The 14,660-nt window shown below is 48.6% G+C and overlaps 1 protein-coding gene across 21 annotated transcripts in view; it reads right to left on the bottom strand.

The window, feature by feature from the left end:
- nbeaa (neurobeachin a) overlaps positions 1-14,378 on the bottom strand; it is a 35,470-nt gene extending 21,092 nt beyond the window's left edge. For 15 of the 21 annotated variants that reach the window (XM_049743109.2, XM_049743097.2, XM_049743094.2 and 12 more), the window contains exons 1-6: positions 13,802-14,377; positions 1,667-1,898; positions 1,445-1,545; positions 775-870; positions 564-685; positions 45-171 (exon numbers count right to left, since the gene is read on the bottom strand). In XM_049743109.2, coding sequence (XP_049599066.1) covers positions 45-171; positions 564-685; positions 775-870; positions 1,445-1,545; positions 1,667-1,898; positions 13,802-14,053 — 930 coding nt within the window. In that variant the 5' untranslated portion in view covers positions 14,054-14,377. Of the gene's footprint in view, positions 1-44; positions 172-563; positions 686-774; positions 871-1,444; positions 1,546-1,666; positions 1,899-13,801 lie in introns of all 21 variants that reach the window. The other 6 variants (XM_049743093.2, XM_049743095.2, XM_049743101.2 and 3 more) reach the window with 1 other exon arrangement.
- Positions 14,379-14,660: the final 282 nt, after the last annotated feature.

Here is a 14,660-nt window from a genome sequence, read left to right as displayed (position 1 = left end):
GTCAGACAGTGACGGTAGCGGCTTCTTGCTCAGCATGTGCTCACCTTTCGGGGCTGGAAGTCGTACTTGACGCAGTGCTGGAAGCCTTTCCCTTTGGACTTGAGCGAAGTCACGATCAGACAGTTGCCCACAAAGTGCGCAGAGTAGCCGATGCCTTTGCTGGTGCGAAAGCTGCAAACCAGAATGGCAGACGCTTGGTGGCCGAAGTGACAGAAAGAGGCAAAGTCGGAGAAATCATCCATCAAAGCAACAACATCACTCCATTCATCGGACTGCCGGCTATCGCTGGAAAGAACTCTCAAGGGTTCTTGCACTTACTAAAGGAGGCAAAATATCATCGTCACGCACAGGATGAGCGACGACAAGATGGACGACGAGAGCGAGCATGCGAGCGAGCGGCTGCTGTTTGCGATAAGACCGAGCAGCGCAGGGGGGAGGGGGGGGCGTCGTCGCTACCTGACAAACCGTTGCTGAGGAAACACACGTCGGATGCTACAAAGAGAGCGCTTGCGGATCAACGTCCGCTCCCTTCCCAGGCCCGTTTTGGTTTCCCGCCAACCCACCAGTAAAGGTACGGCTTGTCCTTGTCCACGTTGATGTTGTTGAGCGGATCCTGGCGGAACCACGTGTTGATGGTGAAGCCATTTTGGTACGGCCACTTGGCGATGGGCGGCAAAGCAATGGCCTGTGGGAATGCAGAAGGGAAGGAAGGCGCTTATGAGCCGAGCGGGCACCGCGAATCCAGCTGGCGGCACCAAGTCGCAAATCACGTACTGCCGCGCTACGTCCAGGGAAGTTGAAGAAGGTGTCGGGGCCGTGGCGCTGAGGCATCTGATTCAGCACGGACAGCAACTTGATGGCGTGTCTGGGCTGCAATGTGGAGATTGACGTTTACAAATTGCTACGCGTCCCCCCCTAGGGTGGGGTGGGGAGGCGAGCGCGGCCTGCGGCGCGACGTCACAACCCCGTTGCAGGCCACCGATCGATAAGACCCTCAATCACGTCTACCTCGTCAATATGGGAGCTAAATCCAGCCGTCTGCCTGTCGCGCAAGGAGCTTGTTTTAGCAATGAAGCTTTGCTAGCTCTGACTTTTGCTTTGCTTGCTTTTAGTAATCATCATCATCTATTTCATTTCTAATGTACTTTACATTTGCAAGACACCTCTCACAGTGCCACAGTAAAACGCACAGAAAACACAAAAATCTAAAGTCAGCCATAAGACTATGTGGATAAAAATGAATAAAGTTTCAGGGGTTGGATCTGTAGAATGTTTGCCGAGTGCACATAAAAAAACAAAATTGTTTAAAGTGGCTCATGAAGTAAACTCTAATTGCCAATATGAACTCTACACACTCTGTATTGGCTTGACAACTTTGTGAGGATTGTGGAGACGCGAAAATGAACCCGAACGTGCCCGACGTGCTGGAGTGGGCCGTGCTCACCCAGACGCCATTGTCGCCCCTCAGCATGCTGAAGAGCAGCTTCAGCTCCTTGACGGTGATGCTGTAACTGGCCATCACGCCCAACATGTCCACCAGCAAGTCTGCAAGCACACGGGGAGCGCAAAACTGCTTTGCTACTTTCATCTGAGAAAAACAAAGCCCCCCCCCCCACCCGAATGTTCAAAGAGGCACAAATATTCGCCTAGGAATGTGTCAGCCCACCTGCAATCATGTCATCCACTGCGCTCATCTTCAACAGCACCTGCTGGATGAGCCCCACCTCAGTGCTGGTCTGCAGGTTGCGTACGCTCTTGCGCAGGATAGCGGTGAACATGCTCCAGATCTCTGCCTGGCACGTCACCTCGCAGTGCGAAAGCAGCTCCACCATGCAGCCGATGCTCTCCGCCTCTTGGATGATGAAGTTCATCTCCAGGTCGAACTCGCCACCCACCAGCTGAGGGGCCCAGAGCGGACAAGGTTGAGGTAAGGCTCACTCGGGCATCTTGGCCAGTCGATTTCCCCAACCGAAATACTCAACTCATCTGCCGCTAAGAAAACTGAGATATCAAGTTCAGATAAAATCTTGTCAACAATTCACCTCAATGACATGTTCAAAAATGCAGCCCACTTAACTCTCTGTTAAATTGGTCAAATTTCAACCTCGACGAAATCATGACGCTAAATTGTGAACCGTCACCACGTGTGGCCAGACAAGGGCGGAGAGAGACAGACATGAACACACACACGCACACACACACAAAACAAACAAAAGAAGCTGTCAAAAGACGTCCGCCTGGTTTAAAAATGACCACCACCTTCCGCAAGCTGAGCTGCTCCAACATGGTTCTGATAAATGGCCTGGTGGCGTAATTCCTCCTGCGCTTGCGGGAGAGCGCAGCCTTCAGCCTTCAGCCTCGACGTGCTTCACCGTCCACAAAGTGGTTGCTGTGGTGACCGTCCAGCTAAGAGGACACACTCGTGGAGGTTATTAAATGGAACCAAAAGAACCACGCGATGCAGCACACTGGGAGGGAAATGAATCAAGTCAATCAATGAAGCACTGCCCTCATGAGTCACATTAGTGTTACAAAATAGGACTTCATACCATCAAGCGCCAAATGTTTTCTGAGATACATGCAGTAGTAATTTTGGCGACAGGGGGGAGCAAAGCAGAAGGACCGTGCATTCATCTTGAATGGGCTAGCCCTGACCTGTCCCCCTGACCTGTGCGCAGGACTTTGGGCAAGTGGCTGAATCAAGCCTGAATTGGTCGTCGAAGGCTGGCTAGACCTCAAGCGGAGAGTCCAAAAGTCCACTTGGCGAGGGCAGAGAGCGACCAAATGTCGCGGCCACGGGGCGCAACTTCCATGGTTGGGAATGGTGAGCAAATGTGATAGTACTCTTGTTTGTTGGTTTTGCAAGGGGTTCTCTAATCATGCCGAGGCGCTTTGAGCGCCGACGCTCTGCGCTCGCCGCCAAAGCAAACATCCTCCAGCAAGACTGCCACGCTGTCAGTTCGGCCGAGCCGACGGTGTGTCTTTTGTAGGTCTTCAAAAATAAGAAACTCCTTGTTTCTGCAGCAACGGCGATGTTAAGAATACCACCCCGGCACGACGCCGCGTCAAAATCGGTTTCGGAAGCCTGACGCATCAGAAAAGGGAAGAATGGCGCAACGTGAGCAGCCGCTGCGCTCATGCAAATGGCGGCGCTGCATCAAATGAGCCATTAGCGCCATTAGACTGCTCGTCCACAATGCGCACACCCCCCGCTCTCGGCCGCTGGAGTGCCATCGATGGGCACTTTTGTGCGGCAATACAGAGCGAGAGGCGATAGAGGCTCTTGTGAACGCCGCGTCACATCACACATTACGTTAGCGTTTGGCCAGGTGGGTTCTGCGGGGGTGGGGGGGGCTGGCCATTCCCTGCGTCCAAACGGATACTTTACTGCACATCACATATCAGACTGCATGGTTTTTCTGACACGATACATTTAATGCTCTCTGCTTGGGTTGGCACCCAATTGGACCCACACACACATTGCAGTGCAGTCGCAAATGTCCGCCAGCTACTTGTTTGGCCCAAGCGGCTTAGTCATGCTAAGACTCGTCACATGCCGGCGAGAAGCAAACAATCAACATTTTTGCCAGCATCGGCGCTGAAAGCGGGAATGTTCTTGGAAAACATTGATTGACAGCAGGGCAAACACGATGTTGGGTGGCCAGTTGAGGGCTTTTTTTGGGAGGGGGGGTTAAGTGTATTCATCCAGACCATTTCCCCCCCTCAGGTGTTGCTGTTTTGCCGCAAGAAAATAAATGTTCATTTACTGTACAAGTAGAACAAAATAGGCAAGCAATGTTTGCTTCAAGCGACAAAAAAAACGTTTCTGTCGAAAAGATGTGAAACACATCAAGCAAAAACAGGACTGTGTCAAAGTGGAACGATGCGCGCATGGAGATAAACAAACGCAAGGTGAAAGGTTGTCCCGAAAGCATCGGGGATCTTGTGTGTGTGTGTGTGTGTGTGTGTGTGTGTGTGTGGGGGGGGGGGGGGGGTTAGGGTTAGGGATAGGCCGCTGCCACTCGGCCAGCGCTAAGCTGTTTGTTTTGCTCGTGGATTCGACCTTTGCAAGTGTGCGCATGACGGCACCGTTATGCACTGCCCTGCCCAGTCGACCGGCCGGCGTTCCATTGAGCGAAAAGCCGACCAATCCCACTTCATTAAACACTGCAGCCCGTTGAAGCACCAAACGACTTGGGCCCAGATTATTTGTAAACACGCGGGACTGCCGCCTCTCAGTTGCTGCTGGAGACACGATTGATTGCATGCTTGAAAAAGTATACGCCACCAAAGAGCAACTTCCCAAGAGGACGCCTTGGCCTCGCCTGCCGTCCTCTACACGAGCGGGCCCCCACAACTGCTGAACGACCATTCATGGGGGACGTAAACATTAGCTTCATTATGGACACTCCGGGAGGATGGGGGCGCGATGAGTCACCGCTGCCGCAAAAAAGCCAAAACACACAAACTCCATCCATCTCGTCGGCGGTGTGGAGGCACCGAGGCGGAACGCGATTAGCAGCTAGCCACCGACCTGGGCGCTAACTATTAATGCAAGCAATAAAATGGTTAATTGCCCAAGGACAAGGTCTGGGTTCCATTTTAGCTTTTTGTTCATAACATGAAATATGCCAAAAGATAAAGAGTGACACTTGGAGTTGTTACTTTGAGTTGTTACTTTATTACTTTGAGACATATCATGGAAAATCCATTTTTTTGCTTTTATATTCATTTTATTGAGCACTTGGAGTCTCCAAAATTGTAGAAAAGTGTAATTATCCCTCCAGGTGTTGCAAAGATACTTTTATGATCTGTTTAGGGGGTATTTTTTACTCTGTTCAGTTTTCTCCATTTTCTATAACGTATTCTATTTTTATCTATTACGTCACATCCTTTGGGGCGGGACTACCAAACAAGGTAATGGGTGTGGCCAAACTGTTTCGCAAATCCGCCATCTTCATTACTCTGAGAGAATTTTCTAGTCAAAACAACTCAAGGATGCCGAAGTGGAGAAATCAAAATGTTCCGCTGTTGGAGGCATCAATCCACACAACTCATTGCATCGTCCCCCAGTATCAGAACTTCAGAGAAGTGCCTGGTCAAATTTCATTTTTCAAGCAGTATTCCCAGATCTGTGAGCAAAGTCCTGCTTGTTCAAGGATGAGTGTTTCAGAAATATTTTGTCAGTATAGAGAAGGTTTCGCCGAAAGACTTCGTTTCATTGATGGTTCAGTTCCTTCAATCAATGGAAACGACGAACACAGTAAAGCGATAAGTTTGAGATGACACAAAAATAATATAAATCAATAAAACTGTATTTCACTTTAATATTATTGATTGTCTATGATGCCCTCATTTTCATAGCATTAGCGTCAGTCTTTCTGCTGATTTCAGAGCTGTCCGCTCTATGTTTTCACTTCTTGTGGGTGTATTTTGAGTAGTTGTATCAGATGAATTGCATCGTAGGTGCTGTATTATTCTTGGGGAACACAATGTGTTAAATGCATTCGTTAGCTTCTCTCTAACGCTAGCATTAGCTTACTGGTTAACTTGACTGCAGTGCTTGCTTACAGTGTTCATAAATATTGTGAGGGGATATATTTTGTTACATGTTATGTACAAACTGGATTTGGTTGAAGTTGGGAAATTGTGTAAAATGTAAATAAAACCAAAATACAATGATTTGAAAATCCTTTTCAACCTACCGTATTTTTCGGACTATAAGTCGCCTTTTTTTCATAGTTTAGGGGGGGGGCGACTTATATGTGAATTTTTTCACAAATTTTCAAAATTCAAAAAAAAAAAAAAAAAAAGCGAAACCGCGATAAACGAACCGTGATGTAGCAAGGGATTACTGTAATTTGAACTTCAAGTGACGTCAGCGGCGCGGCGGTTGTTTACATAAAGGACAAAGATTCGATCACGGGATGACGAAGGGCCCCACGTATTACCGGCATCATTAGCGGCTTTGTTTGTAAGTGACACGGAGGACAAAGAGTTTGAAGGATTTAATGATTTGGAGTGACACAGAAGGTTTGAAAAACTATTATGGCTTTTACGCACGCCCGGTCCTACTCTACGGAGCTCTCTTTCACCTCCGCGGATGGAAGTCGGGGGCCGGCGCTCGGCTGGGTGGCTGTCCGGGGATGGTGGATGGGGCTCGGACATGGCTTTTACGCACGTCCGGTCGTACTCTACGGAGCTCTCCTTCACCTCCTTGGATGGAAGTCGGGGGCCGGCGCTCGGCCGGGTGGCTGTCCGGGGACGGTGGATGGGGCTCGGACACTGCTTCTACGCACGCCCGGTCCTACTCTACGTAGGTCCCAGCCACCTCCGTGGCTAGAAGTGCCACCTCCGGGGATGGAAGTCCACGCCGCCACACGCATGGAAGTTGATGCCGGTGCTTGGGGCCGTGTGGCGGTGAACTATTTATGTTATAGTTATTTGATATATTTTATTTCGTGTAGCAACTTGTATACGTTTTTATCGTTACACTTCAGTAGTTGTTGGCTCGTTGAACTCTTGTTTTGTTAAATAAAGAGCCGTTTATCAAACCCACGTCTTTCCTGGTACTTTGTTAACGCTACAATATAGTTATATACTAGATCTGTGGAATAACGACGAGGCTGACGTCAGCAGCGCACACGCGGCGTTTTTGACAAAGGACGAGGAATTTGATCGATGGATTTAATTTGGAGTGACACAGGTGGTTTGATAATATTATTGCTTATTTAAGTTATTTGATATACAGTTTATATATTGTTATATGGGTCTGTGGAATATTTTGAAGTGCAAGCGCCGTCAGCGGCGCGGACCCGGCCGGCATTGTTGACATAAAGGAAAGATCGATGGATTTAATGATTTGGAGTGACACAGATGGTTTGATATTATTATTGCTTATATAATAGTTATTTGATATATAATTTATATCTCGTTATATGGGCCAGTGGAATATTTTGAAGTGCAGCCGCCGTCAGCGGCACGCACCCGGCCGGCATTGTTGACATAAAGGACGATCGATGGATTTAATGAATTGGAGTGACACAGATGGTTTTATAAACGTGTTATTTATATAATAGTTATTTGATTAACTCTTAATGTTACGTCAGGCCCGTTATCAGCTCTTCCTATGTGTTCATGTTACGTTAGCATACCTATCGTTTAGCCTGTTGTTGCTCATTCATGTCTGTTCTTGGTGTTGGATTTTGTCTGAATAAATTTCCCCCAAAATGCGACTTATACTCCGGAGTGACTTATATATGTTTTTTTTCACGTTATTGTGCATTTTATGGCTAATGCGACGTATATTCCGGAACGACTTTTAATCCGAAAAATACGGTATATTCAATTGAATACACTACAAAGACAACATATTTAATGCTCTAACTCATTAACTTTATTTCATTTTTCAAATAATAATTAACTTACAATTTCATGGCGGCAACACGTGCAGTAGAAGTTGGGAAAGGGCATGTTTACCACTTCGTCACATCACATTTCCTTTTAATAACACTTAAACGTTTTGGAAGAGGGGAGACTAATTTTCTTAGCTTCTCATGTGGAATTCTTTCCCATTCTTGCATGATGAACCGCTTCAGTTGTTCAACAGTCCGGGGTCTTTGCTGTCGTATCTTACGCTTCATAATGCACCACACATTTTCAATAGGAGACAGGTCTGGACTGCAAGCGGGCCAGGGTAGAACCTGGACTCTTTTACTTCAAAGCCACGCTGTTGTAACATGTGCAGAATGTGGCTTGGCATTATCTCGCTGAAATAAGCAGCAGCGTCCATGAAAAAGATGTCGCTTGGATGGCAGCATATGTTGCTCCAAAACCTGTATGTATTTTTCAGCATTTATGTTGCGTTCACAGAAATGTAAGTCACCCATGCCATGGGAACTAATGCACCCCCATACTATCACAGATGCTGGCTATTGAACTTTGCGTTGATAACAGTCCGGATGGTCCACTTCCTCTTTGGTCCGGAGGACACGACGTCCAGTGTTTCCAAAAACAATTTGAAAAGTGGACTCATCAGACCACAAAACACTTTTCCATTGTGCATCAGTCCATTTTACATGAGCTCGGGCCCAGAGAACCTGGCGGCGTTTCTGGATGTTGTTCATAAACGGCTTTTGTTTTGCATGGTAGAGTTTTAACCCGGACTTACTGATGTAGTGACGAACTGTATTTACTGACAGTGGTTTTCTGAAGTTTTCCTGAGCCCATTTGGTGATATCCTTTACACACTCATGTCGGTTTTTAAGGCAGTGCCGTCTGAGGGATCGAAGGCCACGGTCATTCAGTCTTGGTTTCCGGCCGTGGCGCTTACGTGCAGTGATTTCACCAGATTCTCTGAACCTTTTGATGATATTATGGACCGTAGATTCCTTGCAATTTTGCTTTGAGAAATGTTCTTAAACTGTTTTCTCACGCAGGACTTCGGACTTGCTTGTGAATGACTGAGCATGTTTGGGGAGGCTCCTTTTGTACCAAATCATGGTACCCACCTGTTCCCAATTAGCCTGATCACATGTGGGATGTTCCAAATAGGTGTTGATGAGCTTTTCTCAGCTTTCTCAGTATTTTTTGCCACTTCTACTGGACGTGTTGCAGCCATGAAATTCTAAGTTAATTATTATTTGGCAAAAAACAATTAAGTTTATCAGTTTGAACATTAAATATGTTGTCTTTGTAATGTATTCAATTGAATATGGGTTGAGAAGGATTTTCAAATCGTTGTATGTGTTGGATGTGAGGAGGGATCATAGCAGCAATTATGGGGAGGAGTCTATTTCCTGGAGCAAAGATACGGTTTGTTAGCGCATGGTTCACACCTCTAATATGCGCATGCCAATGTGCACGCAGCAGTGTGTAGCATCGAGCCTCCCGCCACCGCAGTACGCAGCGTGATGAACGACGACATTTGGATATACTTCAAGGAAAAGCACATGTGCGTGCGCATGTGCAAAGCGGATGGAAAAAGACGAACTAGGCCAGCATGATTTGAAAATCAGCCCTACAGGGCAATGATGTGGGCTACAAGAGGGAATCTCTCTCTCACACGCTCTCTCTCTCTCTCTCTCTTTCTCTCTCTCTCTCTCTCTCTCTCTCTCTCTCTCTCTCTCTCTGTCTCGCTCTGTGCAGTGCAGAAGAAGGTGCAGCAGGACAGTAAAGCATCGCTTTGTACTTATTAATCAATTGTGTGAGGCAGGCGCACACACACAGAATCTAAGGACACATGCCACAGAATCAATCCCCACCCCCACGACCCCTGCCGCATACATTTGAACACAATAGTTTGGAAAGACTGACGCTAAAGGAGCTAACAAGAAGCTTAGCACTACTTTGGGCTTAATGTCTACGCAGCCCACCTCTAATGTAGCATTATTTACGGTTGGTGTATCATCGTGAACATCAATGGCTATACAGTACTCCTCCTAATGTATCCAATCCAAGCTGAAAATGTGAAATAGGGAAATAGTGGACGATATTCTCCAATAGAGGCTCGGCGCTGTTTCACGTTGCCTTTAAGTGGCTTAATGCTAACATGTAGAGGAAAACATAATCTAAAAAAAAAAGACATGATGTGATGGGAGAGTTGAAATTTAAATATAAATTTATTTAACAAACGACAAAGTTTGTTATTTCATTGAGGCCGCATGCTTTGCATTGCGAGTTGCAAGCGCAGTGACGGAACTGGCACGTCGAGGTGCTGCCATACTCTGCCGTATGGTGGGCGCCTATCGCCGTTTGGTGAGTGCATTTGTGGGCGACCTTAGCGTGAGGAGAGAGTGCACGGGGTATAGCCAGACCCACAGCAGGAGGAGGAGGAGGTGGCCTCCTGCGGGGGCGACGCACAGCAAAGTCACCGACGCCGAGTCCTTTTTTCACATCTAAAAATACACACTGCTCGAGTTTGATGTTTGAAAACACTTCCAAAGTGAATGCAGAGAGGCCAACACAAATCAGAACACGCGCTACATGGACGATGACATAAGAGGACAGAACCGTACCATTATATACGAGGGTGGGGGGATAACTCAAAAAGAGAAATTACTGGATCAAACCTGAACAATAAAACAGGAGACTAACTAAGGTCAGCCAGAAGAGTGAGTGCTGATGCTACATGGAGACTGTGGAGTTTAAGATTGCAGTCTCTTGTCACATTTCCGTCAAGAAATGGAGGACAGCAAGGAAGTGGCCGCTGCAACCAACCGAAGACAATGGCTCAGCGTCCAGTGTCTGCGCCAGCTTTCGCGACATTTTTTCTCTCATTTTAACCAAGACGAGACGAAGGGCAGTGAAAGAACAAGTGAGCGCTTCTGCAAAAAAGAAGAGCAGTTTGAACAATACCGTATTTTTCGGACTAAAAGTCGCTCCGGAATATAGGTCGCATTGGCTATAAAATGCACAATAACGTGAAAAAAAACATATATAAGTCGCTCCGGAGTATAAGTCGCATTTTGGGGGACATTTATTCGACAAAATCCAAAACCAAGAACAGACATGAACGAGAAACAACAGGCTAAACGATAGGTAAGCTAACGTGACATAAACACAAACGAAGAGCTGAGAATGGGCCTGACGTAACAGTCAGAATTATTCAAATAACTATTACATAAATCACACGTTTATAAAACCATCTGTGTCACTCCAATTCATTAAATCCATCGATCGTCCTTTATGTCAACAATGGGTGCGCGGCGCTTGCACTTCAAAATATTCCACAGGCCCATATAACGATATGTAAATTATGTATCAAATAACTATTATATAAGGAATAATATTATCAAACCATCTGTGTCACTCCAAATCATTAAATCCATCCATCAAATTCCTCGTCCTTTGTCAACAATGCTGCGCGTGCGCCCTGACGTCAGCCTCGTTGTTATTCCACAGATCTAGTATATAACTATATTGTAGCGTTAACAAAGTACTAGGAAAGACGTGGGTTTGGTAAACGGCTCTTAATTTAACAAAACAAGAGTTCAACGAGCCAACAACTACTGAACTGTAACAATAAAACCATATACAAATTGCTAAACGAAATAAAATATATCAAATAGCTATAACATAAATAGTTCACCGCAACACGGCCCCAAGCACCGGCGTTGACTTCCAGGCGTGTGGCGGCATGGACTTCTATCCCCGGAGGTGGCACTTCCAACCACGGAGGTGGAAGAGAGCTCTGTAGAATAGGACCGGGCGTGCGTAAAAGCCATGTCCGAGCCCCATCCACCATCCCTGGACAGCCACCCGGCCGAGCACCGGCTCCCGACTTCCATCCACGGAGGTGAAGGAGAGCTCTGTAGAGTAGGACCGGGCGTGCGTAAAAGCCATGTCCGAGCCCCATCCAACGTCCTCGGACAGCCACCCGGCCAAGCGCCGGCCCCCGACTTCCATCCACGGAAGTGAAAGAGAGCTACGTAAAGTAGGACCGGGCGTGCATAAAAGCCATAATAGTTTTTCAAACCTTCTGTGTCACTCCTAATAATTAAATCCTTCAAACTCTTCGTCCTCCGTGCCACTTACAAATAAAGCCGCTAATGATGCCAGTAGTAGGTGGGGCCCTTCGTCATCTTCCTCATCCCGTGATGAATCTTTGTCCTTTATGTAAACAACCGCCGCGCCGCGCCGCTGACGTCACTTGAAATTCAAATTACAGTAATCCCTTCCTATATCGCGGTTCGTTTATCGCGGTTTCACTTTTTTTTTTTATTTTGAAAACATATAAGTCGCTCCTCAGTATATGTCGCCCCCCCACCCATGAAAAAAAAACCACGACTTATAGTCCAAAAATTACGGTAGATACAGCGCCTACTTAGCCAAGAGGAGATTAAGCGCCTTTTTCAGCAAAAACGGCAGCGCAGGACGTAACCCAGCGTCCGCTCGTGAGCACTCTGAGAGCACGGTTGCCATGACAACCGAGATGCCAACAATAATGGCTAACTGCGTGCGGGGGGGTGCCGCTACCTTCTTTCTTCCTTCGCGCTCGGCCACACGTTGCACGGCGAGCATATCGGATGGGCCATCGGTTACGCCGCCGTGACACAATCGATACGGCGGTTGGCGGCGCCTCTGTGGTCGTGGGGTTAGCGGATTTGAGGGTTTCCCTCCGCTTTGTCTTAATTAAGAAAGCGAGCCATGAGCAAGTGGACACAGGGTTAGGTCCGTCGCTGCCCTGTTTGGGAGGAGCAGCGCTCATTCTGGGAACGTGAACTCGGGAAGAACCTGGCATGCATGTGGCAATCGAGTGGAGGAGCGCATGGTGGCTCCTGGCTCCACTTATCAGCTTTGCCCCCCGTCTTCTTTTCCAGGTGTGACTGGACTGTGCGAAAGGGACCCACGGGGTCAGGATGACAGAGGGGCAGGTTTTGAACGGCGTAGAGTGGGCGTAACCCATTTTTTCATATTTTACTCAGAATTTGGTCACCCGTCTGTTATGGTCACGCAAGTCGCTCCCCTTTCACGCTTTTGTGTTGCCGGTGACACAGAACGAAGGCGCGCGTTTCTCGGATTCTGAGGACTGACTGGCGTATCACGTAGCACACAGTACACCGTGTTCTTATGGGCCCGCTTCCAAGAGTTACGAGCGCAAAGCTGGGCATCCAACAACACTTTGCATGTGGACGCTAGCAACAAGGCAAAGTGACTGTTCAATCAGGCAGGCACGGGAGGAGACTCAGCATCAGCGCACCTCTCCAAGCTGCCATCTGCGAGCACTCAGATGACATTTAGCCGTAAGCGGCCGCTCTGACCTCGTCCCTGCGCTTCCTCTGCATGATTCGAGGCACACTGCAGCATCCTTCCACCTCCGCATCCCCCCCCCCCCAGACACCCCCACTTTCTCCCCAGAGCCCCTACTCCACCGCTTTTCCACCTGCTTTTAAATGCACGGCACAGCCCTGGTCGACCGGCGCTTTGGATTAGCCTGTGCAGCGTTTTTCTGGGGGGGGGGGGGACGGGGGGGGGGGGGGGGATGACACAGGGAGGGGGTTGTCGGTCTATCTGGGAGGAGCAGAGCAGGGGGGGGTGGCGGCAGTGGCAGAATGGTAGAGTCCAGCTGTTTGCTGGCTGTCCTTCACTTAAATAGGCCACAGTGGCAAAAGAGGAGATAAAACCAGCAAGAAACATGGCTGGCCTGAGGTCAGCTCTTGAGCTAAAAACAACATGGCCGCTCACATGCATGTATGATGCATGCATGCATGCATGCATAGAGGAAGGGGAGTAGCGTAGCTTAGCAGCAGCGCCTGTTTCAAGCCAAAAAAGCGGGATTCAAATCTGATAGGGTGACGGCTGCATGATGGGGGGGGGGGGGGTTGTACACGTGTCCATGTGTGCCACCCTGAACCTCACTTTTTGGGGCCTTGTGCAATCCCCCCTCTCTAGCCAAAAACCTTACGAGCCTCCTCCTATCAACCACAATGGATGCATAACGATGGATAGCGTCGTCATGCTAAGTGGGCCTTTGTTCATTTTAGTGTCATTTTGACACCACCTGCACCAGGCAGCAGGGAAAAAAAAGGGGGGGGGGGTCTTTTATCGGCGCCATTAAGTCAACAATGGCCGCTCCTGATCAGGATGAGGAAGAGGAGGATGAGAGGGGAGCGAGGGAGGGACGCAAACGCTCACTTGAGCGATTAAAATTCACATTAAATGGTTGAACTCCATGAACAGAAGAAAAAACAAATGACATCATCCCTTCAACGAGAGTCAAGAGGCGTCAAATAAAACATGGAGGATTCATAGTGTGTGATGGAGGTGGTGTTTGGGGCGGGGGGGGGGGCGATCCACTCACCAGGTTGAGAACAGTCTCCACGATGTCCCGGTTGCTCACCTCGCCGACCTGAATGAGGCCCACCAGCACGGCGAATTTCATCTGGATATTCCTGATCGGGACGGTGGGGTTGATGACACCGGCCGGCAGCACCACGGGACCCGCGGCGGACGACGGCATCCTCTCCCCCGGAAGAGGCGGTGACGGCGGTGAAGAGGAGGCAGAGTCTGCGGCCGCCAGCGAGCAAGCCGAATGCGGCTTGTCGCTCGACATTTTCCACCCCTCTCTTCAGAGGAGGGGACGGGAACGGGTGTCTAGCACCTGCCCTACAAGCTGAGGCTCCGCGGCGGCGGAGACAAACACATCCACCACGCGGGAGGAACCGCACTGGAAGCGGGCAAACGTTCACAAGCGACGCGGCTGTCCTCGCACCGTGCTCGGCTTCATACGGCTGGGTGATGGTGGTGTGGGGGGGTCGGGCTCTCTCTCCTCCCGGCCGCGTACGACTCGCTCGCTCGCTCGCTCTCTGTCAGTCAGCTAGGTCGACGCCAGCGTCCAACAGCGCCATGTTGACGCCCCCTGGCTGCGGTGGGCCGCCGTTGACCGCGCATGCGCACTCGGACACCCTGCTGGAAGCTCGCGTCCTCAGTCCCGAGGCGCGCGTGCACGCGCACGTAGCTGCACTAGTGCGAATGATGCCGTCACTATATGAGAAATGTTCAAAATACTGTTACACAATTGGACACAATAAAAGATACAGTACTTATTTTACTTAACCACGTTGAATCTATTAATTAGATACATTTTCTTTATATGACACACAATGCGTCAACTAAGATGATACAATAAGATGTTTTTTAATAAATACAACAAATCAATA

Source organism: Syngnathus scovelli, chromosome 15 (assembly GCF_024217435.2).
Source record: "Syngnathus scovelli strain Florida chromosome 15, RoL_Ssco_1.2, whole genome shotgun sequence".
In the NCBI taxonomy this organism is placed as follows: Eukaryota; Metazoa; Chordata; class Actinopteri; order Syngnathiformes; family Syngnathidae; genus Syngnathus; species Syngnathus scovelli.
This window is presented reverse-complemented; position numbering and strand designations above follow the sequence as displayed.